This window comes from Drosophila hydei, unplaced genomic scaffold, assembly GCF_003285905.1.
Source record: "Drosophila hydei strain 15085-1641.00,03,60 unplaced genomic scaffold, DhydRS2 tig00000232-arrow-arrow-pilon, whole genome shotgun sequence".
Classification (NCBI taxonomy): domain Eukaryota; kingdom Metazoa; phylum Arthropoda; class Insecta; order Diptera; family Drosophilidae; genus Drosophila; species Drosophila hydei.
The window spans coordinates 1,216,211-1,240,685 of record NW_022045690.1 but is presented as its reverse complement, the minus strand read 5'-3'; the positions used below and the strand labels follow the sequence as shown (position 1 = coordinate 1,240,685).

The window sequence follows — 24,475 nt, the reverse complement described above, 5'->3', positions numbered from 1 at the left end:
AGGGTTTCGTTTGGCGGTCAGCGATCGCATAGCAGCTTCTTTCGGTTCTGTTGGTTTGGTTGTTGATGATGTGGGGGACTGCTGTGCGTTGCTGTTTAGAGTTCAACACTTTCTGTGGCAACACGTTGCATGCACTGTTGGAGTTAGGTGGCGATGTTCGAGATGGCGGCACGACGCCAGCGATATGGCTGCAACGGCGTCTACCGTAGGTTCGTATTTTGATGGCAAGTGCCGACGCAATGCGGTCAGCGGGCGATCTACAAACTTAAAAAACTAATATACATTTCTAATATAATAATAATAATAAGTATTACAGTTAGTAATTATAATATTCATAGATTATGTTTATATATGCGTGTGGTTATATAATTATAATGTTCTCTATATGTAGATAGTGTTTATATTTAATTTGTGTAAGATATTAAATGAAATCAAGCTCCAATTGACGACAAAAAGTGTTAAACTGTTGAACAAATTTCTATGCATGTATATATAATATGAATGTGATTTGTTGTGTATTTTTTTGTTTTTGTTTTTGTTTTTTGTTAATATTATTTGTTTTGTTGTCGCTTAAGCACGCTCGCCGCGAATGCGACGCGCCAACTGAATGTCCTTGGGCATAATGGTGACACGCTTGGCGTGAATGGCGCACAAGTTGGTGTCTTCAAATAAGCCAACCAAATAGGCCTCGGAGGCTTCCTGCAACATTAGTTATTTCGTATTATTTGGAATTCAAATGGGTTAAATAGTGTTTCTGGTGCTTACCTGCAAGGCACCGATAGCTGCCGACTGGAAACGCAAATCGGTCTTGAAATCTTGTGCGATTTCACGCACCAACCGTTGGAAAGGCAGTTTGCGGATGAGCAACTCGGTCGATTTCTGGTAGCGACGGATCTCACGCAAAGCCACAGTACCGGGACGATAACGATGGGGCTTCTTAACACCACCTGTGGACGGGGCCGATTTACGGGCTGCCTTAGTGGCCAGTTGCTTGCGAGGAGCCTTGCCTCCAGTTGATTTACGGGCGGTCTGCTTGGTACGTGCCATCTTTATTTAGTTCTGTAAGGTGAATTGGATGATGTGTTAACTAAATTAAATGTCACTGGTAGAGCTATGCGACGCTCAGCGCCGAAGCGCTGGCGCGCAACTGATGCGAATGTGGTAAACGCCGCTGCAACGAAGGCCACAGCAGCAGCAGCAACCATCTACAGCAGCAGCGAGGGTTGAAATCTTTTTTAGCTTCAACAGCTGCAGAAATTTTCTTTTTGTTCGTTTTCATGCCGTGCATTTTCCTTAGCCATTCGGCCTGGGCTGCCTTCTGGGAACACTTCAAAACTTCCACTTCAATTGCGACGTCGTCGTCTGCTGATGCTGCTGTTGCTGCAGCCCACAGCTTTGAGTGCCCCCACTTGAGCCATTGTGTGAGTGCATAAATTTTTTTCGTGCCATGAATCGCTCTTTTTACACGGCCTCTGCATTTCTTTTTCTTTTGTGCCCTGCTACTCGAGCGTCGTGAATTTTGCGTTTTGCTTTTTATGCGCGCAGAATCAATCAAGTTGAAGTAATGAGTTGTAGTTTTTAGTTTCGGATCTTCAAATCGTGCCACACGCATACACACACACGCGCACTCAACGCAGCCGCTTGGAAAATATGCCCGAAGACTTTCTAGGGGGCCCACAACAAACGGTAAAAACTCGAGTAAACATAAACAAGAAAAATAAGCATCGATTTTTTTAAGGTCGAAAGCTTGCATACCACATCTGCCTGAATTTAAAAGTATCTTGTGATTGTCTACTTGGATATATCGATCAATTCTCAACCTGATCCATATACGATCTATAATATGGCCAATGTTGGAAGTTTTACTTGATAAAGAAATATAATTTAAAACAATCTCTTCAGGCTAATCATAACATTTTTAAGATTCAACTCAGTCTATTAGAATAGGCAATGTAATGCTTGTCAAGTTTTTTTTTTTTTTTGCATATCTTCTCTTAGATTTATACGAAAATTATTTTGCACATATCAGCAACTCTATATATATAACTTTCAAATGCAATTGTCCCAATTTTCAAATAGATTCAGGTATCTATCCCCCTGTCATATATGTCTAGCCAATCACTAACACATGCATGAGTGATTAACTGCACTCACATATGCAAATGGATCACTTATGTGTATTGCAGGTGCTTCATTTTGTGCTATGCTTATTTCATAACAATAATCATAAGAGCAATGTGAAGGAAAACAAAACTTGGCGCCCATTTGAATAGCAAATGTGTAAGCGGGCCGGCTATATTGCGCATAAAGCACAAACAACGCGTTATAAGCCACAGCAATAGATATAACATAAAGAGCGAGCGAGAAAGAAAGCTGTAAACAGGGAGCGAAAGGTGCCCAAACGAAAATTGCGTCGTTCGCATTTAACGCGCGCAAAGCAACGACATCTATTTGCCTGTGTGTGTGAACAAGCTGCATATCTTAAAGGTAAATGCATTCATGTGTGTGTACATGTACACAGGCATGTCATTAATTGGGGTTAGAAACAATGCTGCACCGTTACTTTGCGCGCAAATGCGAAACAATTAAAAGCGAAACTAAAAAAAAAAAACAAATAACACACACACACATAGCCACACACTTAAATGTTGATGCGCATGTGTCACTAACCGTGTGTGTTTGTGTACGTGAGTCTGCATGTGTGAGCAACAGTATACACACACATACAATTTAGTCGAATGAAAATAACAATAATCAAAATATTTTAAGTCAACTATTAAAAAACTACAATATTAATCAAGCGAACAAAACAAAAACACAAACCTATGCGATCAACCTTTTCTTATAATATCAACAACCCTCAAACTTTTCATTAGATTAAACAAATATTTTGCAATTATTATAAACTTTTTACTTCCAACTTGTCTGCAGTGGCCGCCATTTTGAAAAAGGCAAGCGCAAGTACACCACACTAAAGTGTGCCCATGCATTCGTCGCGCAAACGAAGTCACCATCGTTGTTGCGCATTGTGTGTATCCACTAAATTAAAAAAGGTCAAACCAGCACGGAAAAGTGGTGCTCCGCCGGCCGTCCATAGGAGCGCCCACTAAAAAAAAACCAAAACAATATGCTATTGCATTTACTATTGCACTATTTACGGCACTGATGGCATCAAACTTGGCACTTTTACCGTTTAGCACAAATCTCATTTAACTAACAAAATAATTGGTTAAATAAATGTGAAGACACTCACCGTTACGAAAAGTTACAATTGTTTTTTAGAATATTCACGGAGAACACGATCTGCTTCCAACGGGGAACGATTTCACAATGATGTTGTATCGATTATTTGTAAAACAACCTGTATCGACTGTAGTTCAATTACTAGTTCAACAATATATTGGTATGCAAAAATATCGGTAATACAACCTGCCAACTATCGATAAGTCACCACGATATATCGCCAGATTAATTTTATTTAATTTAATTAACAATGTTATTTATTAATTTAACAACTTTACAACCGGTACCTAAAATGCCGATTTTCGGATTTTGTCAGTTAATGGTTTTGCTTTTGAGAATTTTAATTTTTGTAAGCAGTTGAAATATTTCAATATTTAAGCTTTTGCCAATATGTGGTCAGACTGGAGAAAACCGCCATGCTTTGAATATGCGCTAGCCAGCACCTACTTTGTATTTACATACATACTTGTTTTTTTTACTGCGCAGTTTGCGACTTTTCGCTCAATTCAAATAAATTCATAAAAATTTATCGTAGCCGTTGACAACTTGGCCTCTAGCCGGCGCTATGGCCTGGTTTCGTAGGGACGAGGCAAAACGTGATAGTGGCCCCCAATCATCTGAAAGCCGCATTAACGAGCCCAAAATGCCAGCGGCCGCAGGTAATTTATGCCGCAAATTTCTACTGTACATGGTATAAAGCAAATGCGAACACACTAGTGCGGGAAGCTGACAGAGAAGACTCAATCCGTCAAACGGACACCGAACTGACATCGCCAACTTCACTGCCCAAGGAAACAGGGGTATTTGATTCAAGATTTCACGGACTGTTAGCACCGGTATTTTCCTGTTTCAAGGATGATGAGTGAGTATATAAACCATCTGCAGATAATAATCTACATGCACACATATATGTAAAGACGTCGGTCCTTGGACGTCCGTCCTATCAATCGGTATGCGGAATGGCTACGCACCCAAATGATTTCGGGCGTCCTAATCAATGGCGTTGTCGGCGAGGGTCCAATGATGCGTGTGCGCGAACGAAAGGCGAACTGTGAATATTGGCAACGTGCGGCTGTTCGGCATAATCTGATGATAATGGTTCAGGTGGGCGGTGCACCACTAGCCGATGTCGTCTCACTAGCCGCCCATGCGGAAGCGGTTCGCGTTAGTGGAGTTGTCACATTGCCTGAACTGTTCTATCGTCCACGCAATGTGGATCAATTGGTTAAATATTGCCAGCATGTGGCCAAGCGTTGCAATACGAGACCCTTTTTCTATTATCATATGCCCTCGATGACGGGCGTGGAGCGTAAGTTGAGGTTGAGATTGAAGCCAAGTGCTCAGATTAATAATGTTGGCATCTGCCTTGCAGTAGACATGGTTGAGTTTTGCTCCAAGGCTGAAAAGTGCATATCGAATTTTATGGGTCTATACTATGCCAGCGCTGATCTGGAAATGGGTCAGCGTTGCTTGCGCTTCGGACGTCTCGTCATGCTGGCATCCACAGCATTGCTGGCCAGCGGCCTTATGTCCGGTTTCAATTGCAGCAGTTTGGTCGTTGTTAACATTCGACCCGATCTTGTGCACAAGATTTGCGAAGCCTTCGATGACAACAATCTGCAACTGGCCAGAGAATACCAAAGGGAGTTAAATCAACTTATTGAGATACACACACACGACAGCCAGTTGGAGTACTGGGTGGTTTCCATGAAGAATTGGTTTAACAAAGAGTTTGGCTCACGGCAAGTTGGCAACTTTTCCGCTGGCCCGGCACGGATTGTATACTAGGATCATTTTTCTTAAGCTGTTCAAATAATTAATATCGTGTATCAAAATTGTCGCAACAACCTTAATGATGTACATAATAATGACTGACTGATTTGTGTTCAACACCCGGATCATGACAACTCATAGGGAATAGTTATGATGGAGTGAAGACTGAAGACTGAAGACTGAAGATCGCGAAAACTATTTCAAAATCCCTATATTCTGGCTTTCCCTATTTGAATACTGACAGATATTTTCCAATATCATATAGATTCCAAAGCACAAACAAATCTATGAAACAAATAATTTAATTACATTAAAAATATGTCCAAAACTCAAATATGGAACAATGAATTTAATAACTAAGACTGACCTAGTCGGGTACACTCCCGGCTGGAATATACCTTATATTATTCGAGGCTTTTTATATATTTAAAAGAAATTCGAGCTGCGTAGCAAAATACATGGATTGGTTTCTAGCAGAATAAAGTAAACATTCAATTGTTTTGCTAAAAGCTAAAATTTCGCTTTATTACTAAGCGTCTGGGTTTCGCTTTCCTTTTGATTTTTTGTGCATATATCAATGTGCTCGATACGATGGATGTAAACAATGTGAACAAAGAAGTGGAGTTAACATAATTTTTGTAATACAGATAAGCAGTTGGAATGAATGCATATACATATATCATTTGGAATGTGGTCGATAGATTAGGCCTAGCCCATCTATTTAATATGTATCAATGTGCAGGCGCTCGTGTCGCAGCTGTGAGGCGTGAGTGCCGAATCTCTTCTGGCAGTGACCGCACTGAAAGCGTCGCTGTCCCTCATGGACGACGCGCACATGCCTGCTAATGGCACTCTTGTGCCGGAAGAGCTGCGGACATTGTTTACACTTGAACTTCTCCCAGTCGGGATTGTGTATGCGCAGATGGGTGAGCAGTTCGGTGCGTGTTACCTTGGCAGCGCCGCAGTGCTCGCATATGTGCGGCTTCTCCTGTGCATGCCGCTTCAGATGCTCGCCGAGTGCATTTTTGGTGCTGTACCTGCGATTGCACTGCTCACAGATCAGTTCCAGCTCGTCGCTAGCTGCTTTTGTGGCAGCAGCCACAGCCGGATGAACATTGCGTACATGTGAACGCAGCTGTTCGTAGCGCGTGAACGCTTTGTCACAGTTGCGGCACAGAAACGGCTTCGGATGACCTTCGTGTACGCTACGTATATGCGCTTCCAGATAGGGTAGCTTGTACACCTGCTTGCCACACTGTTGGCAGGCGAGTAGCTTGCGTTTGGTAGCAGCAGCCGCTGCGCCTACCTCCGTTGATGCACAGCTGCTCATGACGGTCTCATCATCGTTCGTTGAATCCTGGCTTTGATTGTTAACATTGGCATCGGCATCTGCATAGGCATTTGCATCAGCATCTGCATCACCATCGAACTCGACATCTAAGTCAGCATCTGCATCGGCGTCTCTGTCATGCTCGAAATCGTATTCTTGCTGACGCTGCGCTTCATCCTCCGTGGGCTCAGCTTTCACTAGCGGCAACTGTAAAAACGCTAGCTCAGCCCTAAAACAAGCTGACTCAACTGTAAAGATTTGTATATACCAACCGAGTGATCAGCATTAGCATCAGGGCCAATGCCTGCGACTGGAGCTTCCGGCTGTTCTATCAAGGTCACGTCCAGGCGCCTCAACATCTCATTGCTCTGCTCGGCGACGGCACATAGCTGCTGGAAATATTCCACGGCATTGTAACACAATGCGCATATTTGCTGCGGAAAGGAGTCCGGTTGCTGAAAAATGTCAATGGCAAAAAACTGATTCAACGTTTTTGCCAAATGTGGTAAAGCCTTTGAGTTGTAGCTGGATTTGTTCCGTTGTGGGTAATGGGTATCTCTGGGTGTAGCATTTGGTGGCTGCTGTTGCTGGCGCAAATGTCTCAGGCATATGCGACAAAGCTGCGAAATATTTGCTAACGTTAACATTATAACACTAAAAACTCTTTAATCGCTTTGCGCACGAAACGCACAGCCGTTTGGAATTTATAGAGTCTTACAGTGTGACCGTTTTCATAAACTCAAATAATACGTTGTCTTTCCCTTTTGCTTATTAAAATCTGTCAGAACAATTTTACACAAAACTTGTTGGAAACAAAATTACGAATAAGAAAACTGCTAAACTTGCACATTTGATACTCGGCAAATGAATTTCAATTTACATAAAAAAGTTAGAGCAAAATTAGAACCAAAACACGTACTATTGACTATCGATTATTTTTAATCGAGTAATCGAAACAAGTCAATTATGTTAGAAAGCGAATTGAACACGAATTTCGGCGTTACTCGATATTGGTCACACTTTCCCTGTGTCTTTTGCGTTTTCAGTGTCTCTCAATTTCATAAAGTCTAAATCAAAATATTTGATAGCCTACTTAGTTAGCTTCAAATTATAGACACTTCCAATAAATAAATAAATATCGATAATATGGCACTAAACCTACAGTACGAGGATATTGGCAAGGGTTTCGTTCAACAATATTATGGCATATTTGACGACCCGGCGAACCGCGCCAATGTGGTAAACTTTTACAGCGTAAGTGGCGTCCCACATTGGGCAATGAATTCTCTTTGACTATTTAATTTCGATAGGCAATCTAAGCAGCATACACACTCTTCTTCGTTGGGCGCCTTATATGTATATGTACGAACAAGGGCAATATTATTGTGCTTAGTCGCACAGGTGACGCGCATGGCGCCCTTGACAAAATGCCTACAGCATAATTCTTGCTCACACCGATAAAAAGAGCGCGCAAATGATTATTTTGTTATTTTCGCCGCTCAAAAAATGCTTTTGCAAATTAACTAAATAATTAGTATGTATTTGTATGCACATGTCAGGGCATAAAAGTGGCTTTCTCGAAATTTCCCATACAGCGTATGACACACACACACATACATATGAACAGACGTCGCCATACATGCGAAATTTGCACGAATAGTCATGTTGTATGTACGATGGTTCGTATGTGTGTTTGCACATAGCTGTATATACATATGTGACGACCGACGCACACACACGCATACACGCTCGCACTAATCGAATAATTGTAATTGTTTCTCGTTTCATTTCGCCCAGGCAACGGAGTCCTTTATGACTTTCGAAGGGCATCAAATCCAAGGAGCGCCAAAAATACTTGAGAAAGTCCAGGTAGGTAGAGCTAACGTATAAGCCAATCAAACTTATTCACCTATTCTTTATTTTTGTTTCTTTTAATAAAGAGCCTGAGTTTCCAAAAGATCACACGAGTAATTACAACCGTTGACTCGCAGCCCACATTTGATGGCGGAGTTTTGATAAATGTGCTTGGCCGGCTACAGGTGAGAATCATAATGGAGCCTTGATCATTCAAACAGTAAATAGGTTTCAATTCGCATATATATGACACTATATACATATATATATATACATCTATATATGTATGTATGTATAAATATATATATAAATATATGTATACATATGACTATATTGCTGCAGACCGATGAGGATCAGCCGCATGCGTATATTCAGACCTTTGTACTGAAACCTGTGGGCGTTAGCTTCTTTGTGCAGCACGACATCTTTAGGCTTGCGCTGCACAATGTGTAGCCACTCGTATCAGCTCGACCGAATGCAACAGCAACATCAACATCAACAACAACAGCAACAGCAACCACAGTTCAAATCACACTCAGAGAGCGATCCTGGCCAGGCAAAGTAAACAGCATTCTGTTGCATCCAATCGTAACAAAAGCAAACAAAAAGTTAATAGTCTACTAAATGAGTTTAATACTTTTGTATAATTGTTCTATTGAACCATGCTAACAACACTACTTGCATACGAAACTTCAATTTCTGTACATAATTGCATACATACATACATGTGCACCCATACACAGGCAAACCTATTGCAGCACTCTTCTGTTGCCGGGTGCGTCAAATGCGATCATCATGTCCTACTCTACAGACAGGTCATTGCCATTGCTATTGCCATTGCCATTGCTATTGCTAATGTTGTTATTGTTGAGAGTATTATTAACACGTATTTCCGTTTCATGGTGTTGCCATGCTGCAATGACGACGCTATCCAATTACTTTCTGTCTGGGAGCTTTCTGTCTTAGCTATTGATGCAGGAGCTTTGCAGTCAACGTTTCGAGATGTATGAGTTCTGAATAGATCTAAACGAATTTGTATAGCATAGAAGCCTCTGTTTTCTGCAAATAGCATTTCCCTAATTTGAATTTTTATTTAATTAAGTAGCAAGAAATTATATATATATATATATATATATATATATATATATATATATATATATATATATACATATATATACATATGTGTAGAATATAGAATAACGAAAATTCTTTTCTGTTGTATCAACATATTTCTTATTTCATTAATTCTACACAAGATCAAGTTTTTGTATACATGCTATGCAAGCCCATAATGTTATTTAGGTTTTATCGGAACTGAAATGAGATATAGTTGATTTAACTGTCTTTTGCTGTCTGCAAGAGTATCTGAGCTTCGGTGCACCGAAGAGAGCCATTCATTCATGCGGACTATATTCGGTGTATTTACTTTTCCCTGACTTTGTTTTCTTATCCAACTTTCTTCTAATACAATTCTTTAACTTCTAATGTTTTAAGCACGTGTTTATTATTTGCAATTATTGCTATATTAAATATTGCTGCTACAGATTGTTGACATTGTTTGTAATGCGAATTCATTTTCAATCAAATTTCAGTGCGACGACGATCCTCCACACGCTTTCTCTCAGGTGTTTGTGCTGAAAGCCAATGCCGGTACCTTTTTTGTTGCTCATGATATTTTCCGCCTTAATATACACAATTCTGCCTAAGACAACACAACACCAACCACAACAACAAAAACAACACCAACAACAACAACGCCAACGCCACCACAGCCTAGAGCAAAAACAGCAGCCCAACACCCAAAGATGCACTAGAGTTCGACGACAACCAACTTAAGACGACGTTGCATATTTTTCTCACGTCAATAAATCATGAAAAAAGTCATATAAAAACAAAAACGAAACAAAAGAAAAAACAAACACAATAAAAATTTAATTCTAACTACTTTAACAATGTATAAACGCGTCCAAGCTATTTTTCATGATTTCCATGTCAGCGACTAATTGGTGCGCCTCTGTACGTTTGCATGTGGCTCTCTGTGTGTGTGTGTGTGTGTGTGTGTGTGTGTGGGCGTGGGCGTGTGTTCAGTCTAATTGTAATCACCTTTAATGCACAATGCAGACTCATATACACTAAACATATGTATATTTTTTTTATTGACAAAACAAAAATTGCACACGAAATTGTAAAAATTATTTTAAAAAAAAAGTGGAAAAAAATAAGAATAAAAAGTTATGATTAGCGAGAGAACGAAAACCTTTTCCTATTTTAGTTTTTTCCTGGTTTCTTTTCTGTAATATATTATTTATGATTTCAAACACGTATGTATGTATGTCTATGTATGTATGCGGGAAGTATCTGTGTCTTAAGTATAATACGTTTGTAAATGCAGTGCCAAAATGGGGCCGAATCACCGAGCGTTATGTATTATTTATCCCGAAATGTAAAGATGGCATCGAAGCCAAACAACACGCCATTCACTATGGACAACGATGCCTTGATCAGCGCCAGATCCCGTGTGCGTGTGCGAAAGGAGAACTCCCAGGCCTCGATTATGAAGATCCCGCTGGCCACGAACAGGGCGCAGCCCAGCACGCTGAAGAAGATGTCGATGCGCTTGTGTATGGGTGCACGCATCAGGACGCCTGCGAGACAAAGCCAGCAGACATACATTGACTATATTATATATGCATATATATGTGGATTGTGTCTTACCTGCAAACACACCGATGACCACAATAATGTAGCCAGTGAATGTGCCCGTCGCCATGAATGAGGTCATAATGTCGCGATCGTTAAAGCTATAGAAGTGCAGCACAAGGCAGGCAACGGAGAAGGCCTAAAGAAAGGTGAAAAAAGGGGTGGGCTGGGTGAGATCAGTAGGGGTATGAAGTAAAAGTAGAGAACTCTTAATTGTTAACTGAAATGGAACTAAATAGAATTTCTATAGATTGCATATATTATATTATAATATATATTAATTTTAATATATATTAATGTATTATTAAAGACTTCAGAGTTGGTCTTTAATAATATATTAAAATATATTTTAATATAATATATAATATAACCTAAGCCATTTGCAAAAGGAGAAGGACAAAGTATTTATTTTCGGCATGTCAGTCAGGGTAATCACAAGTCAGGCACTCCCCACTGGACTACTCCAACTCATTGGCTCGGCTCTTCAGCTGCAGCTGAAGTCATGCAACTTTTACTCAAACTTAAGAAACTCATTAACTTATTTTCCTTAACTGTTTCATTTTATGTTGCACTTAAAAAAAAGGAAAACACGAAGTTGCTTTACCAATTCTAGAAATTTAACCACATTCAGGCGACCTTTTCGTTCGCCGTGCGACATTTTAGACAAAAAAAGAGAAAATAATTCAATTGTTCCTTTCGGATATCCTTTCTCCAGGGCGCAGTTCGTAGTCGAGTTGAATGCGACGCGTGCACACGGCCAATGTGGAACGATCACTGAGCTGCAATTGCTGCCCCATCCGAATGTTATGTAAATTGTGCACATTATGCTTTATGCTGCGCAGCAGCAGCAGCGTCAGCAAACAATGGGCGCATAGTTAAATGAGCGCGAAATTAATTAATTACACTCAAGAATCATAGGAAGAGGCATTTCATTCTGAAGTGCAGCTCGCCTGTGGCTTTCCTTAGCAAAATGCTGACAGAGCCACAAATGGGCCCAGTGATGAAAAGCGGAGACGCTGTTACTGCTGCTGCTGCTGCTGATGATGATGATGATGATGATGAGAGATTACAGCGCACTTTAGTTTAAGTAAGACAACAAATATTTCAAGCGAACTTGCAGCGGCAACTGCAGCTGATTGAGTTGAGCTGCAACTGAGCTCTGCGCACATAAGTTGCCATTTTTAATTTGTTCACGAAATTCTGATGAAGGTCTCTTAATGAGAGCAGTAGCCATAGCCCACAGGCCACAGCACAATCAGCCCTTTGGCTAGATCTTGGCTGTGTTCTAGATTTGTACAAATTGCAAATGCCGTTTGTATTTGAGCTGAAGCAAAGCTTGTGTCGCATTTCATCGGTTCAAACTCTGATTTTTTCAATTATAAATTGAACTTTGATCAAAGTAAAACATAAACCGTAACGAACCCCTTTTTATGTGCCATTAAAGCTGACTAAACTGCAAAATACTTGCAAATCTTTAAGGCAATAATTCCAATTAGATACATTATTTAAAGACTCATAAGAGTTATAAGATTCCTAAGAGAAAAATGCTAATTAGACAGCTGAATAAAAGACTTATACGCATTATAAGAGCTCGTATGATCTTATTTAATAGCTACCCATCTGCAGTGTTTTAATATCATTGCAATAGGAGAGCTGATTCAAAGCCTTATATGCATAAGTGCAGTGTCATAAAGGAAAAATCCAATTAGAAATTTTATTCAAAGCTGTATATGTGTATAAGAGATTATATGAGCGTATTTATAAGCTATGCATGAACAGCGTCATAAAATATCCAATAGAATAAATAATAGAATTAGAGAACTGATCGAGAGTCGTAAACGATTAAAAGAGCGTGCCTGATATATTGAAGTTTAATTAATGATATTTACATATGTAAGAAATAAACATTGCTTTATAATTTATTTTTTTTTTATTTACTTAGCATCAATTCCATTTGCAATTTAAAGTGAATTCTCACAAGAGCTTGTTAGCTACATATGCATTAACTGGCTGACAATATTTCTATACTACGCCCCGACTAACCGCTGCATCTGGGCTAATTTGAAAATTATTCGCTTTTTGTTTACAATTCACTACAATTACAGTCATTTTTTTCGAGCTTTTGTCAATTCGTTTAATCGCTTTGATGCGCAGATGTGACGCCAAGTACATTTGAGGTATACCCTGAAATGGGGCTTACTTTCAAACTATTTCATTTGAAGAAGCGAAACATTCTGTGAGGTACAATATATAAATATATATTCATAGAAGAAACCAATGATATTTGTATAACACATCAGGGACTGCATGACTTATAGATATCCTGCACAGACAAAGTTTGGCTGAAAATCGATTCTTATCAATTCTTAGACCTCAATATACCCCAATTCCCCAACTGCTATTTAGAGGGCATACAGTGGCTAGCTTACAAGTGTGCATGTGTAAATCGTACGCTGAGCAAATATTCAGTAGAGATATTGCCGATAAGCTGTTCGGCCCGTACATAGAATTGATTTGACATCTCGCCTGAAATAATGCAGGTGCATAGTGCATGTATTGCATATAGTTGGGACTGGCTAATAGAATGTGAATCAATCGTTAGGCAAGTGTCAAGGCGCGATAATGTTTCACTCCGAGCTAATCTCACTGGACAATGAGGTGTTCCGCTGCTATATCGGCTGGTCTGCGCTGCTGGTGCTCAAAATGTTTGCTATGAGCCTGTTGACAGGCCTTATGCGGTTCATAACTTTGGTAAGCTGATGTACGGGCAAGTATTTACGTATGTATGTATGTGTGTTTCTGTTGTTGTTTGGATTTGATGGTTTGATGGTGTCAGTCTGACTCAGCGCTTTCTACAAAAGCATACAAGTGTTTTGGCTATGCGTAAGAGAGTGAGAGAGAGAGGGAGCGAGCTAGCTTGCGAGAGGGCAAGCATGTGCGAGTGTACGAGCGAGAGAGGGAGAGAGTCGAGTAGAGAGCAAAACACAAACCGGCATACACACATATAATAAGAATATACGCAGAGCTCACGCCAGTTGATAGTTTGCAACGCCCGAAAGCGGTTCTCAATTGGTTTGGCTAAAAGCGTAAAGTGTGATTAGAAGGAAAGATGAGCCTGGAACTGCTTACCCTAAACAACCCGGTATTCAAGAGCTTTACGTTCTGGGCCGGTGTGCTGGTCATCAAAATGTTGGCCATGTCTTTGCTGACGGCCATACAACGTTTCAAGACCAAGGTAAGCTAGAGGACAGCGCCAGTCAGCAGCTACTGGGTCAAAGTCCGGTCTTCGGGTGAAAGCGTACAGATTATGAGAGCGTTTATCAATGTGTAATTGATGCTTTGCTGACTTTTCAGACTTTCGCCAATCCAGAGGATTTGATGTCGCCGAAGTTGAAGGTTAAATTCGATGATCCCAATGTGGAGCGTGTGCGTCGTGCTCACCGCAACGATCTGGAGAACATTCTGCCCTTCTTCGCTATTGGCCTGCTCTATACACTGACGAACCCCAGCGCCTTTTTGGCCATCAATCTATTCCGCGCCGTTGGCATCTCGCGCATTGTCCACACCCTGGTCTATGCTGTCGTAGTTGTGCCACAGCCAACACGTGCCCTCTCCTTCTTTGTGGCACTGATCGCTACCGCTTACATGGCCGTCCAAGTTATTGCCGCCGCTGCGTTTTAATTGTTAATTAAAATTGTATACATTAATCGTCGTTTTTAGCTTAAACAGAACATTTTTTACGAAATAGCGCCAAGCATAAATCCTTTATATTTACTGGCAAATTACATATTCATAAAAATGTTTCCTTTTATATCCTTAAAAGCGTCTCTACCGCTTGTCACATACATATCTGTAAATATTGGCTCTCATTATTATTAAATGAATATATTAGTAGGATGGTGCTCAACAAAATTGAGTGTCATGCTGGTATGTCAAAATTGAGAACGGCAAAAATCACATTAAAATCATATCTTATCGATATATGTGCACATCATTCACGAGTACTTAAAAACTACTGTTTCAAAAGTCTCCGTTACTAGGAAAGTGGGTCCAAAGGTTGTATGAAGGAAAATCTTATTGGTATTCGTAAAACATTCAATATAAGTGAAACCTGTATAAGTATCGGTATTTGATTTTTTATCTCATATGACATATGTGACATATAATTAATATAAATTTAGAAAAAGGGAAAAATAGCGTTTAAAATATCGTTTAATGGTTATCTGCCCGCGATATTTCTATACCTTTTATACTTATCGATACGTACGATAATACTTATATATCGATGGGTGCAAGTGCGATATCAACTGCTCTTTCGATTGTCGCCGCCCGTCAAATTTGAGGCATATCGCCATCACTTTGGTTCTGGCCACTTAATACTTTTTAGGCGAACTATAGAGATTGATTGTAATGACATTTCATGTAATATAATTTATTGTTAAAGTGTCAGTTCTATAAACGTATATTGTTCCAATAAAAAGAAATTACGTGTGCATATGATACGCTACTAAAAGGTATGTATAAGTATGTGTGTACTGGTACATACATATGTTTTTTTCAAAGTATGCCAGGCCCAACCAGTTTCGCCTTGAGGAAAATCAAAATAAACACATATTAGCACTAGCAAATTATTGAAAAACTTACAAATAAATCAAAAACTCATGTGATACGGGAAATGGAATTTCATTTGAGTGCCAAATATCGCAAAAACTATTTGTGTGGCATTTTGACCAAAACAATCAAACAATAACAGTGTCGTAGAAAATACATGGATTTGCATCTGTGTGCGTGTGAGTATTTATTGTGCACACACACATGTGTTGGTGTGTATGCGTGTGTGTTTTTGTTCATGTATGTGAGCGTGCTCATCTGATAGGGTATCGCTACATTCGTATGCACCATACACACATACAGACGTGCAACGCTTCGTATATTTACGTATGGAAAATACACATGTAAGCAGTCACGTATGTACATACCTCTGTACGCCAGTTGCAAAGTACGCACATAGCTGAAAGCTTGCCTTTCGGCTCTGCCTTGTATGCATGTACGTACATACATACATGTTTGTTTTTGTTTGTACAATTTGAATAACATTAGCGAATAGCAGCAGCGGCACTAGCACTAGCGTAGCAGTAGCACTGCTTAAGATTCCGCCAGGTACGCAACACTGATATCCGGAAACGATTGAAACTTCTAGTGCCAGGTGTAGATGTTATCAAAGCATCACGTGACGTCTGTTAATGTTCTCTCTCTCTCGCTCGCTCTGATCTTGATTAAGTTCGTTTTCATATTCATAATGATGAAATGATGAAGCCATTATAATGTTAATTGCATGCAATCTTTGGACCCTTCGCCGTGTACTTTGGCATTCTCGAAACTGATCTGAAAGTTCTGAGTGAAAAGCGATTTCGAACTGTTGGAGCGACAGGTGATACTGGGCAACAGGCTAACTGCTTGACGAGCCAAATATATTTTGTTAAATTGCCAAATTATTGTAAGTTTCACATGCGTTTCATACGTTTTTGTTATGCAGTCAAATTACATACCTTTGCACCTGCTAACTGGGACACTGTGGAGGCAAATGTCTACAGTTTATACGAATAGTAGACACATGTGTATATGTGATATACATAGGCACGCCTATGCTTGTATGTACATAAGTGCTTACATATGAATTAAACTTAAGTACCGTACAATTACCTTTGATTACGTTTTCTGCGATAAACATGCGTAGCAAATGACATGCGATATACATATGTATGTATGCGTGCATATATATATATGTGTGTGTGTGTGTTTAATCTATGTATGTAGAAACTGTGGCTTGCAAGTGTTTTGCAAACTAACTTTCGGCTATATTGCATATATGTAGGTCCATGGCTCTATATACGTATATATTTATATATATACATATATAGGATCTGTAGTGGCAAGTGTCACATCTATGTAGTTCCCACTTTCAAATTGAAGTTACGTTTTGGCATAAATTCTAAACAGTATATTTTGAAATAATAGGAGTTTCAAGCGCATCTAAGCGGATTCTAAGCCACTAACGCCACATATAGCATTTAGAGCTTATGTTAAGGAACGTGTACACTATTGATTGGGTAATTGTCTGTATTTGTATGTTTTCAACTCACACACGCACATTTGTTTATATATATATATTGTATTTCCAATTAGCTGCAGTTGTGGGTTCACACCAGGTTGACGATATCTATAATTGCCTCGCTTTGTTTTGTTCTGTTCTGTTCTGTTTATTTCTTGAAATGGCCTGCTTTTAAATGCATTGTTGTTGGTTTCTTTTAGAGCGTGCGTTTAGGGGACGTTTGAGCAACCCATCATCAGTAACGTTTTGGGGCACATTTGTTAGAGAAGTGGAAAGTGTCGGTTATGGAGGCGGCAACAGCCACTTTGGTTGGCGAACCACAGTTGGCCACGGCACCTGAATTGCCCAGCACATCAACAAATAGCGATGGCAATGCCAGCAACAACTCGAACAACAGCGGCTCGGAGCGTGTGGACACTGATAATATTGGCTGGGCCAAAAAGCCAACTGACACCACATCTGAGCTGCGTCATCGGTCAACATCGTATTCATTCACGGGCAGCGCCCTGGCCAGCGGCATTGCAGATCTGAGTGGCTCAGCCGCAAGTGAAGCGACGCCGTCGTCGCCATCATCATCAACTACAACAACAACAGCAGGAGCAGGAGCATCAACATCAACAGCTGGACCCAATAATGACAGCAGCAGCAGCGACAAGGAGCAAAACGAGGAATCACTTTACGAGTGCAACATATGTTTGGACACAGCCAAGGATGCGGTGGTCAGCATGTGCGGCCATCTCTTCTGCTGGCCCTGCTTGCATCAATGGCTACTAACACGGCCCAATCGCAAGCTCTGCCCCGTCTGCAAGGCAGCCGTTGATAAGGATAAGGTGATACCACTTTATGGTCGCAATAGCACACGCCAAGAGGATCCACGGTAAGTGCCGCGATGTGGCCAAAAATAATGCAATTGAAACTAAATGAATTTCTAACAAATTCTTGTAACCCGCAGCAATAAGGTGCCGCCACGTCCTGCTGGTCAGCGTACAGAGCCAGAGCCAGCACCTGGTTTCCCGGGGTTTGGTTTTGGTGATAGCTTCCATGTATCGTTCGGGATTGGTGCTTTTCCCTTTGGTTTCTTTACATCATCGCTTAACTTTGGTGAACCACGGCCAGCTGGTAAGCAACGAATATGTCATATATATATATTGCTGTAAACTGACGTGTGTTTACATTTTTTAGCGGCTAATCGCGGTACTACACAATACGACGACGAACAGACGCTTTCTCGGCTGTTTCTGTATCTCGCCTTTCTATGTATCGGTTGGCTGCTGTTTGCCTAGCAATCTCTGGGCGCCGCATCTTTTCAATCAACAGAACAAGCCACGCTACAGCAGTAATCGAAACAACAACAGCAAGAGGAGAATAAAACGACAACAACAACTACAACTACAACTACGACAACATCAACAACAAGGATTTGCAATAACATAGCCTGAATGTGAAGAGTATAGAGAGAAAAAGTATCAAGAAAACATTGAGGGAGCAACCTTCAATAACAAAATTTCTGCAATTAGTGTCCTTGTAATTTCACGACATATGCTGTCTTTAAATTTTATTTTCAACTTTTAACCTTTTCCTTTCCGCCTGTCAATGTATTTTCATTACTATTTTTTCCTTTGATATTTTGAAATTGTACCTTTTAAAAGTTATATGCGTGCTGAGGTGGAGGCATTGTCGAGAGGATTGCTGAACAAATGTGACTTCAGTCAATTTAGTTATCTCCAATGGATAGATAGAATCCTTTCGTAGGGTGCTTTACGCGCAAACGATTATGAAAATAATAACATATATATTTAACGAATATGAATTGTAAAAATTAAACTAAAATATTAAAAAGAAAACACAAACACTTTGAAACAAACAAACAAACAAACAACCAACCAAACAAACCAAATTAAAAGACAACTCATCGTCCTATGAGTGCGAGAAACGAAAAAAGAAAACAACTTTGATTTAGAAACTTTGTATGTGCGCGATGCCCAAGTGAATTATTTTACGCAGTTCCAAGCTTTTGCGTTCGATATGTATGTGTATATGTATATGTAACAATAAAACTATAGTTAATGGCAATCCAATGTTGCGAGTTGTATGAATTTCAGTTGGGCTGCTAGAGAGTACTCATAGCGTTGGCTTTTAGGTCTGTCTAGATATATTCTATCTAGAACTGGTTTAGTAAATACAAAGATGATTTGTTCCAAATGAATCTGCCAAACGACGATGCCAGCTGAGTGACAAGTTCAAACACGCGCACAATTTGAGATTTTTTAATATATTAAAATTTTTATTAATGCATTTCAGTGTAAAAATTAAAATGACACATTTTTTCCTTACGTAAATTTCACATGTTTCTTTTCTCCCTTATTTGCGCTCGTTCGATTCTAGCATTTTGTTTGAACGACAAATATAAAACAAAATACATATACATATATAGTATATACATATATATATATATATATATATAGATTCATATACATATAAGTATATATATATATATATATATTATATTTAGCTTAAATCGTGAATTGCAATTATTTATATAAATATAATTGCAATTTTATTGTTTTGCATATTCACTGTTCATCCTTGCTTTGTTATTGTTTTCAGTTATCTTCTGCTTTATAACTATTTATAAATTTATTAATAATTGATTTAAGCACTATTATTTTTGTTTTCGTTTACATCTTCTCTTCTTTATATATATATTTATAGTAAATTACTGATGATGATGATGATGGTTGCTGATGATCTCATTCTTGCTTATTAAATTACAGTGTATTTTCACAAAAAAAAAAAAGAATAAAAATAAACATAATTAAATTTTCTATTTAGAACAAAAAAAAGAACCCAAACATAACTTAAAATGTAGCATGGAGCGTGTTGGATAGAGGAAGTTACAGGGATTAGATTGCCGTATGGTCGGGACATTACACATTTCCTGCTTTTGCACATAAGTGTATATATATATATATATATATAGTTGGCTTACAACAAATTGTTATTGCATATATATTCAAAATTAACTTGAGCCAAAAAAGAAAGAATAAAATCGTTGCCAATTAAAGAAAATTTCAAATCAAATGTCTTTCTTGGCCTTGTTGTTGTACAAATCAGATTTCTACAAAATATGGGCCAAAATCGGTTTACAAATTTCAAGAGAGTGCATGTGGCTGGGCTTTAGCCCAAGATTAGTCTGCTTGAGACGGTTTAAAACTAAGTAGCTCTCCGATTGCTTTGGGTATATAAGGGTCACGGGGGTAGGGTATGAGTGGGGGCAGCAGGCGGGCAATATATAATATATATATATATATATAGTAAACTAAGATCTTAAGGTGGTTGCTAACTTGATACTGAACGGATTTTTCTTGTTGTTTTGTTTTGTTTTGTTTTTCTTCTGCAGATTCTTTTAAAGTATCTATAAAGTGAGATTGAAACAGCAATTGAAAAACAATATCGAGCTTTGTACAGAAAAAAACGAGTGAAACACACACATTTGCATAAATATATATATATATATATATATATATATATATATATATATATATATATATATATATATATATGCTAATGACTGTATTTCTGTATTGAAGAACAAGAAAAGAAAAATTAAAATGAAAATGAAAATGAAAATTCAAATCAATTTTCGCTGCCTGCGGTCATGTCGACTTGTAATACTTTGCTTCTGTGTTAGGCACTATTTTTATTTCATTTTTTTTTATAGTTTTACTTTTAGTGTTTATTTTCTTCCTTTTAATGTGTGTCTCTGCTTCTGCTTCTTCTTCTCTGTAGTTACACTTATGTATTAGTTTGTTTTTTTTTGTTCTTTATATATAGTTTTTTGTTTTTTTTTTTTTTATAAATTGGTAATATTTGTAATTGTAACTGTTTCATGATTAAAAATTTTTAAAATAGTTTTCGATTTGCATTAAATTTATTATTATTGTTACTTTTTTACCCCTTTTCAAGTGTGTGTGTGTGTGTGTGTGTGTGTATTTCGTTTATGCTAAATTTGTGTAATTTTACCAAAGTTCTTTAATATCTGCTCTCGCTTACTATTGTATTTTTGTTTTCATTATTGTTTATGCCTTTGTTGTCGTTAAATGTACAAATTTCCCTTATAGCTCTCGCTCTCTCTCTCTCTCTTTCACTGTCGCTCTGTCTCTTTCTTTTTCGCCGCCTCTCTGTGCATTCGTGTTTGATTTGATGCATTTTCAGTTGATTTGAGTTTTATAACTAACAAAAAAAATGCGTATTTGTTTTAATCGTACAACAACGAAATACTTTACATTTATAAATATATATATATATATATATAGATATATATAGATATAGATATATATGCATTACACTTTCTATATCTTTATATATAGCGTTTAGTTTAGAGTTTAGCCTTAGTTTAACTACATATACATACGAAAACGATACTATTTTACATTTACAATACAATTTCTTTTCATTTAAATTAGTATTAGCTTTCAGTTTTTTTTTTTCATTTTCATTTTCATTTTCATAATTTTCTCATTGTTTTGTTTTTGTGTATCTTTGTAATTATCGGTGTCATTCACTTAATGCACGCTGCAGGCGGCGATCCAGCAACTGGGGATTCAAGTATATAGATATATGTATATATAGATTGGTTTCGCAGCATTTAATATGGCATAGTTCCACTTGATCCAGCCTTTATACAGCTGTGCCGATCGCCACTTGCGTCGAGTGCACTTTGAAGCCAAGTTTCTTGCTCACATTTCAATTTGTTCTTGGTTTTTCTTTTTTGTTTTTCTTTTTTGTTTTTTTTTTTTTTGTATTTTTTTATAGTTTTTCTTTTTGCATATTTTAAATCAATAGTTAATCATTTTAATAACGGTGGATCGTTCGATTCATGCTTAAATGAATTGTATTACACACACATATATATAAATATAGATATATATAGATATATATATATATATGTTTACACTATAGTTACATAAGTATATAGAGAAATAACATTGTGGCTCTTAGCACACACACACAAAAGCAACTGTTGTTGTTGAAAGAAAATAAACATATTTTCAAGTTCTAATTTCGTTCCAGTTTGCAGTGTGTGCTGTCATCCTACTACTTGGTGCTCCTTAAAGGCAACGCTTCTACCCACACTGCACTCTCTCTCTCTCTCTCTGTCACTCTCGCTCAGCTCAACTAATCCTAACAGCCTAACTACAACTGCCTTTAGCACATTCAAAGTTGATGCGATTTACATGTAATTAAAAATACCTAAGGTTAGATTACTATACATTATGCTCTCCATAACTCTAATAGCTATAAACACACACAAAAAAAAAGTATATATATATATATATATATATATATATATATATATATATACATATATATATTAATATATATATTTATCTATGTCTAGAGAATAAAATGTAGAATACAAGATAAACAAACATGCATTTGCCTAATGTTTGCGGTGTAATTTTGTTGTTGTTGTATTACACAAAAAAAAAAACAAAAGGAGAAATATACCGAATTTTCCTTTTGTTTTACTGTTTTTGAAAAGAAATCAGCGCACAACAACTGCTTCGCTTTGTTTTTTTCTCTTTCTCTCTTATGTTTCGATTTGCATAAGATAAACAAATTAAAAAAAAAAAAAAAAACAAAAATAAGAAGAAGATAAACATACAAATTACACACAAAAAATATGTTTTAAGTAACTTTGAGATCATTTAAATGTATTTTTTTTTATGTATGTAAAGATGTATATAAAAAAATTACTTCGCTGACAGTAGACAACAGACGGACACAACACGCAAAACCCGACCGCCCACCCACACACACACACACACGCACACACAAGCAGACAGAATTCGCAATGGCTCATTGATTTGCTGATCGCTCATTGAAATATAACAAAAATTGCATGCAGTACGAGACTGTGTGTGTGTGTGTGTGCGCATAATAAAACACCATAACTGTATGTACTAAAGAGATAAATAACTAACTGGCTAAACTAACAGCACGCCACGCCCTCGACTACTGCTCACAATCGGCATCGGCAACATTGTCACTGGCATTGGCCACATTCACCTGACGCAGCAGGCGCAGCTCATGCGACGCCTCAACATGCGTCTCATCCTCGCCAGCTTTGCTGACGCCCATGCTGCTCAGATTGAGCGCCGCATTCTCAGCTGCTGCATTCAGCTGTGTATACTCCTGAGCGGACAGTTTAAGGAACTGTTCGTATGTGGTTAGATGTTGCTGTTGCTGTTGCTGTTGCTGTTGCTGCTGCTGTTGCTGCTCCACATCAAACTGCTGCTGCTTGCTGGCATTGCTGGCAATGCAGGCGCTGTAGGGCGGCGGCGGTGGACGGTCCTGGTAATTCACGAGTTGTTGCTGCTGTTGCTGCTGCTGTTGCGTTGTGTGCTGCTGCAGCAACATGTGCGTGTTTTGACGCAACTGCTGCTGCAATTGCTGATGTTGTTGCTGTTGTTGTTGCTGTTGTTGTTGTTGCTGCTGCTGCTGCTGCTGCTGTTGTTGCACCTGATAGCTATTCTCTGGCAGCACCTGTGCGTACAGCACCTCATCCACCTGCAGCGCTGTAATGCCACCCAGTTGCTGCTGCCGCTGCTGATGCTGCGGCGATGTTGGCGATTGTTTGATGACGGTCGAAACTGTTTCCTGTCCGCCTTGTAGAGCTTCCTCTGTGCCAGCGGCTGGAATATTGCTGTTGCTGCTCGAGTTGTTGTTGTTGTTGATATTAAGGTTGTTGTTGTTGTTGCTGTTGTTATTATTGCTGTTGTTATTGCTCTTGTTGGCATTATTATTATTATTGCTGTTGCTGTTGCTGTTGGTTGTGTTGCCATTGTTGCTGTTGTTGTTACTTGTGCTGTTGTGGCTTCTATTGTTGTTGCTGTTGTTATTGTTGCTGCTGCTGTTGTTGCTGTTGCTGTATTCGCTGATTTGTGCATTGGTGGGTAACGCGGACAGATTGGGCGCTGCTTCATGCAGCTCATGCTATTCCTTTATAAGGCGATAGATGTGGTGCGTGGTGCCGCTATTCTGCGCCGCCACCTCAAACACATACGCTATGCATAGCAGTGTCTCTTTCGTTTCCTGCGCTCGCATTACCTACAGACGGAGATAGAGTGTGTTAAATAGATGGCAGAGGCAAATATCTCGTCACAAACTCACTTGCAATATTGTAAAGTTCTCGAGCACACTGTTCATCATGTAGCGTTCAGGTAAGTTCTTCAGCTTCTGTATGAAATTGATCATGTACTCGCACATCGGCGAGCGCTGAATCCGATAAACGTAGCGATTGTGCTCCAGGCGCGAATACTCATGCTCCACCTTCTCCACAACCTGTTTGCCAAACGAGCAGACAATTGTCGAACAGACAAGCTCAATGTTCTCATTGCTTTCATATCTGTAAATGATGGGAATTTGGTTAGATCCGTGTGTCGAGGGTGCGGAGGGAG

The 24,475-nt window shown here is 38.8% G+C and overlaps 8 protein-coding genes across 17 annotated transcripts in view; 4 read left to right on the top strand and 4 right to left on the bottom strand.

Moving 5' to 3' along the window:
- Window positions 1-502: 502 nt before the first annotated feature.
- On the bottom strand, window positions 503-3,348 carry LOC111600166 (histone H3.3). The gene is made up of 3 exons (XM_023316157.2): window positions 3,254-3,348; window positions 766-1,059; window positions 503-699 (listed from the first exon to the last, which is right to left on the bottom strand). The coding sequence occupies exons 2-3, from the start codon at window positions 1,045-1,047 to the stop codon at window positions 571-573; spliced, it is 411 nt and encodes a 136-aa protein (XP_023171925.1). The 5' UTR covers window positions 1,048-1,059; window positions 3,254-3,348; the 3' UTR covers window positions 503-570.
- A 319-nt stretch (window positions 3,349-3,667) lies between these two features.
- On the top strand, window positions 3,668-5,339 carry LOC111600193 (N-acetylneuraminate lyase-like). 2 transcript variants are annotated; one of them, XM_023316206.2, is made up of 4 exons: window positions 3,668-3,902; window positions 3,961-4,105; window positions 4,161-4,552; window positions 4,619-5,339. In XM_023316206.2, the coding sequence occupies exons 1-4, from the start codon at window positions 3,809-3,811 to the stop codon at window positions 5,029-5,031; spliced, it is 1,044 nt and encodes a 347-aa protein (XP_023171974.1). In that variant the 5' UTR covers window positions 3,668-3,808; the 3' UTR covers window positions 5,032-5,339. The 2 variants fall into 2 exon arrangements, with proteins under 2 accessions (XP_023171974.1, XP_023171973.1); XM_023316205.2 differs by having other exon boundaries at window positions 3,669-3,902; window positions 4,616-5,339.
- A 179-nt stretch (window positions 5,340-5,518) lies between these two features.
- LOC111600194 (zinc finger protein 675) lies at window positions 5,519-7,263 on the bottom strand. The gene is made up of 2 exons (XM_023316207.2): window positions 6,619-7,263; window positions 5,519-6,553 (listed from the first exon to the last, which is right to left on the bottom strand). The coding sequence occupies exons 1-2, from the start codon at window positions 6,991-6,993 to the stop codon at window positions 5,738-5,740; spliced, it is 1,191 nt and encodes a 396-aa protein (XP_023171975.2). The 5' UTR covers window positions 6,994-7,263; the 3' UTR covers window positions 5,519-5,737.
- An 86-nt stretch (window positions 7,264-7,349) lies between these two features.
- On the top strand, window positions 7,350-10,388 carry LOC111600196 (probable nuclear transport factor 2). Of its 2 annotated transcripts, XM_023316210.1 has the most exons (5): window positions 7,350-7,600; window positions 8,144-8,215; window positions 8,287-8,385; window positions 8,543-8,761; window positions 9,793-9,871. In XM_023316210.1, exons 1-4 carry the CDS (start codon window positions 7,493-7,495, stop codon window positions 8,651-8,653), a joined length of 390 nt encoding a protein of 129 aa, XP_023171978.1. In that variant the 5' UTR covers window positions 7,350-7,492; the 3' UTR covers window positions 8,654-8,761; window positions 9,793-9,871. The 2 variants fall into 2 exon arrangements, with proteins under 2 accessions (XP_023171978.1, XP_023171977.1); XM_023316209.2 differs by lacking the exon at window positions 8,543-8,761 and having other exon boundaries at window positions 7,357-7,600; window positions 9,793-10,388.
- Window positions 10,389-10,449: 61 nt separating this feature from the next.
- Window positions 10,450-12,029, bottom strand: LOC111600195. Its single transcript, XM_023316208.2, has 3 exons — window positions 11,505-12,029; window positions 10,916-11,039; window positions 10,450-10,845 (listed from the first exon to the last, which is right to left on the bottom strand). The coding sequence occupies exons 1-3, from the start codon at window positions 11,721-11,723 to the stop codon at window positions 10,628-10,630; spliced, it is 561 nt and encodes a 186-aa protein (XP_023171976.1). The 5' UTR covers window positions 11,724-12,029; the 3' UTR covers window positions 10,450-10,627.
- A 1,462-nt stretch (window positions 12,030-13,491) lies between these two features.
- Window positions 13,492-14,894, top strand: LOC111600183 (microsomal glutathione S-transferase 1). Of its 2 annotated transcripts, none has more exons than XM_023316188.2 (2): window positions 13,492-13,651; window positions 14,255-14,894. In XM_023316188.2, the coding sequence occupies exons 1-2, from the start codon at window positions 13,523-13,525 to the stop codon at window positions 14,579-14,581; spliced, it is 456 nt and encodes a 151-aa protein (XP_023171956.2). In that variant the 5' UTR covers window positions 13,492-13,522; the 3' UTR covers window positions 14,582-14,894. The 2 variants fall into 2 exon arrangements, with proteins under 2 accessions (XP_023171956.2, XP_023171957.2); XM_023316189.2 differs by lacking the exon at window positions 13,492-13,651 and adding an exon at window positions 13,930-14,135.
- A 323-nt stretch (window positions 14,895-15,217) lies between these two features.
- On the top strand, window positions 15,218-18,584 carry LOC111600182 (E3 ubiquitin-protein ligase RNF185). 2 transcript variants are annotated; one of them, XM_023316185.2, is made up of 4 exons: window positions 15,218-15,414; window positions 17,213-17,889; window positions 17,965-18,131; window positions 18,195-18,584. In XM_023316185.2, exons 2-4 carry the CDS (start codon window positions 17,297-17,299, stop codon window positions 18,293-18,295), a joined length of 861 nt encoding a protein of 286 aa, XP_023171953.1. In that variant the 5' UTR covers window positions 15,218-15,414; window positions 17,213-17,296; the 3' UTR covers window positions 18,296-18,584. The 2 variants fall into 2 exon arrangements, with proteins under 2 accessions (XP_023171953.1, XP_023171954.1); XM_023316186.2 differs by lacking the exon at window positions 15,218-15,414 and adding an exon at window positions 16,849-17,010.
- Window positions 18,585-23,884: 5,300 nt separating this feature from the next.
- The window catches only part of LOC111600222 (protein scalloped), a 67,002-nt gene continuing 66,411 nt past the window's right edge, over window positions 23,885-24,475 (bottom strand). For all 6 annotated transcript variants that reach the window (XM_030223529.1, XM_030223530.1, XM_023316245.2 and 3 more), the window contains 2 exons: window positions 24,189-24,423; window positions 23,885-24,125 (listed from right to left, as the gene is read on the bottom strand). In XM_030223529.1, coding sequence (XP_030079389.1) covers window positions 24,012-24,125; window positions 24,189-24,423 — 349 coding nt within the window. In that variant the 3' untranslated portion in view covers window positions 23,885-24,011. The remainder of the gene's footprint in view (window positions 24,126-24,188; window positions 24,424-24,475) is intronic.